Genomic DNA, 3,103 nt, shown 5'->3' with positions numbered 1-3,103 from the left:
AACACGCAGAAGGATCCAGGAGGTAGGGTTCCTTACACTCCCCATTGTGCAGCTTGGAAACACCGGGACAGGAAAGTGAGGATGAATGGTGTTGGACTTTCCTTCTTCTTTCACCACCGTGTGTTGCAGTCGGGGTTCATCAGGCTCTTTGAGAACCTTCTTCACCTTCCTGTCCAGACCCAGCGGCCGCCTGGAGCTTTGAGCAGGGACTAGGCCTTCAGGGATCGACTCCGGGACGCAGCTCAGCGTTGATTTCTGCATCTTTCCCGATGGCCTCAGAAGAGTCCTCCCGGGAAGTCACGGCACCCTCTCCTCCTTCCCTCCCAGAACTGCCCGTGGGGCCTCGGTGACGGGAACCCCAGTCCTGGCACCACCTGCCCTGCCCCTCTACCAGGGGTGCTCCAGCAGCGGCACCGAGGTGAGGACACCCTACAAGAGAGGCCCTGGGAAAGGTCAGCGACCCCTCAAAACAAAAGCATTTCTGGGACACCCGAGACGGAGACACGTTGATCCCGCGACCCCTTATCGGGTCAGGGGGAGGAGAGATCAGAACCGATTTAGGTGTGAATGTCAGTACTGCCAGAGCCACGGGCCCCATGTGGGTAGGATGCCTGCGGAGAGAAAGGGGGCCCCACTGCCTCCCTCCGGGGAAAGCCTCCTACAGGGCCTGTGGGCTTGAGGCGCAGCCTGGGTCCCTATCGGCCCGGCCTTCCCTCAGAAGGGCCGCTCCCACAGCAGCACGGACAGGACAAACTCGAACTGGAGGGGCGGCAGGAGAGCAAAAGCATGTCCCAGAGGCTCCTCAAGAGGTTCCAGTGGTTGAAGGACAACTGACCATCGCACCTCACCTGACGGGTGCTGGGCGGGGCTTCCTTTTGGGGCCAAACAGTAAGCAATAGGCGGAGGGTTAAGTCAACCAGTTTGACTGAAAACGCTTCCGGCATGAGCGCGCCAGGATCCCAGGAAGGTCCTGGCCTTTTCTGTGGGAGTGGGACCGCCCTGCGGCGCTCTGCAGCCGGGAGGCGCCCAGCAGTGGTCTCAGCTCCTGTGTCATGGCTGCGTGACGCATGCAGTCACGTTCACACCAGGTCTCTGTCTCTCCCTGCGCTGCTCTCCTCGGACAGAAAGGCTCTCTGCAGTGCGAATGGCCTGCGGTGCCCAGGTGCTTCTGTGCCATTGCATGGACTGCCTCCGGCAGCAGCCCAGTGAGTGCTCCCTGCACGTGTGCTAATATGAGGTTGCTTTCATGCATCTCTCTTCAGTAAATGGGGATGGGAAAATGGACAGGTACATGCAAAAAAAACAAAACAAAACTACACCACCAACTTACACAGACACTAGAACAAACTCAAAATGGATAAAGGACTTCAGTGTAGTCGTGAATCCGTAAAAATCCTAGAAGAAAGCAAGGGCAGCAATCCTGTCAGACACTTCACTTAGCAGTATTTTCACTGGTACAACCCCTAGGGCAAGAGAAACATGGGAAAACATAAACAACTGGGACTGCGTCTAATAAACAGCTTCTGCACAGCAAAAGAAACCAGGATCAAAATCAAATGGGAACACACTGTAAGGGAGAACATACTTGCCAAAACGATACATTGGATAAGGGGCTGATTTCCAAAATATATCAAGTTCTCATACAATTCCACAGAAGGAAGACAAAACAGTCCAACCACAAAATGGGAAGAGCACCTAAATAGACACTTCTCCAAAGAGAACATAGAAATGGCTCAGAGACCTGTGACAAAATGCTCAGCATCACTAATCAGCAGAGAGATGCCAATTAAAACAACAATGAGATGCCACCTCACACCTCCCAGATTGGCTACCATCAGTAAATCAACAAGTGCTGGTGAGGATGTGGAGAAACAGAAACTTGGTACAAGCTCTGCAGAAAACAGTGTAGCGTTTCCTCATAAAATTAAAAATGGAACTGCGATTGGACCCAGTGATCCTCTTTTACAAATATATGCCAAGAAGCCTGAAACACCAATCAGAAAGAATATATGCACCCCTGTGTTCCTAGCAGCACAATTTACAATAGCTAAGATCTGGAAACAGCCCAAGAGCCCACCAGCAGATAAATGGATAAAAAAGCTGTGGTACATTTACACCGTGGAATACTACACAGTAGTAAAAAAGAAGGGTCTCTTACCCTTTGAGACAGCATGGAGGGACCTGGAGAGCATTATGCTGAGTGAAATAAGCCAGTCAGAGAAAGACAGGTATCTCAGGATCCCACGCATATGAGGCATCTAATGAACAGGATAAAGTGACAAACAAAATAGATCCAGAGACATGGAAGCATGTAACATACTGAGGATCCTCAGAGGGAAGGAGGGGGGAGAGATCAATGAAAGAACTAATAAAATCTGCATAAACCATGGACACAGACAATAGTGGGGTGAAGGCCTGGGGAGGGGCAGGAGTGGAGAGGGGGGTCCTTGGGGAATAAAGGGGGCCTTCTGTAATACTTTCAACGATAAAGACACATTTTCAAACAAGAAAGTGTGGAAAGGGGGTGTGAAATGGGAACGTGGGGGTGCACCATTGTGGTCTTTGCCGCAATGAATAGGACCCCAATGCAGGCAAATGTTCACTGCTCCCTATCACTGAGTCGCACTCCCCTAGGACAGTGGTTCTCAACCTTCCTAATGCGTGACCTTGTAATACAGTTCCTCATGTTGTGGTGACCCCAATTTCATTGTTACAAATTGAACATAGTTAAAGCATAGTGATTCATCACAAAAACAATATGGAATTATATATGTGTTTTCCGATGATCTTAGGCGACCCCTGTGAAAGGGTTGTTTGACCCCCAAAGGGGTCGCAACCCACAGGCTGAGAACCGCTGCCCTAGGAGGAGTTTCTGATGGCTAACTTCCTCCTGGCACCCAATAAAGATACGAATTAAAGGAAACTAAGTTTACAATTGAGATTTCCTCACCCACTGTGGCCTGTTCTCTGTCAGATCTGCGACCACCACATTTCAGTCCCCGAGCAGCAGATCCCAGTTTATCACCAGGAGCAGATAGGGATGGAGAGGAGGGAGGGCCCAGAGAACACGCACGTCACGCTTGGGGGCCCTGCCAGGACCAGC

General features: G+C 51.1%; 1 protein-coding gene across 1 annotated transcript; it reads left to right on the top strand.

Annotated features, from left to right (window-relative positions):
* Positions 1-258: 258 nt before the first annotated feature.
* FAM156A (family with sequence similarity 156 member A) lies at positions 259-834 on the top strand (the record flags this gene model as incomplete). Its single annotated transcript, XM_015559023.1, is given in 3 exon segments — positions 259-452; positions 535-668; positions 671-834. Coding segments are annotated over 3 exon segments (492 nt in total), but the record flags the coding sequence as incomplete, so codon positions are not given.
* Between the last annotated feature and the right edge of the window lie 2,269 nt (positions 835-3,103).

Source organism: Myotis davidii, unplaced genomic scaffold (genome assembly GCF_000327345.1).
Source record: "Myotis davidii unplaced genomic scaffold, ASM32734v1 scaffold1094, whole genome shotgun sequence".
NCBI classification, from domain to species: domain Eukaryota; kingdom Metazoa; phylum Chordata; class Mammalia; order Chiroptera; family Vespertilionidae; genus Myotis; species Myotis davidii.
Note: the sequence above shows the minus strand (reverse complement) of the source record. Positions and strands in the feature narration are given on the sequence as shown.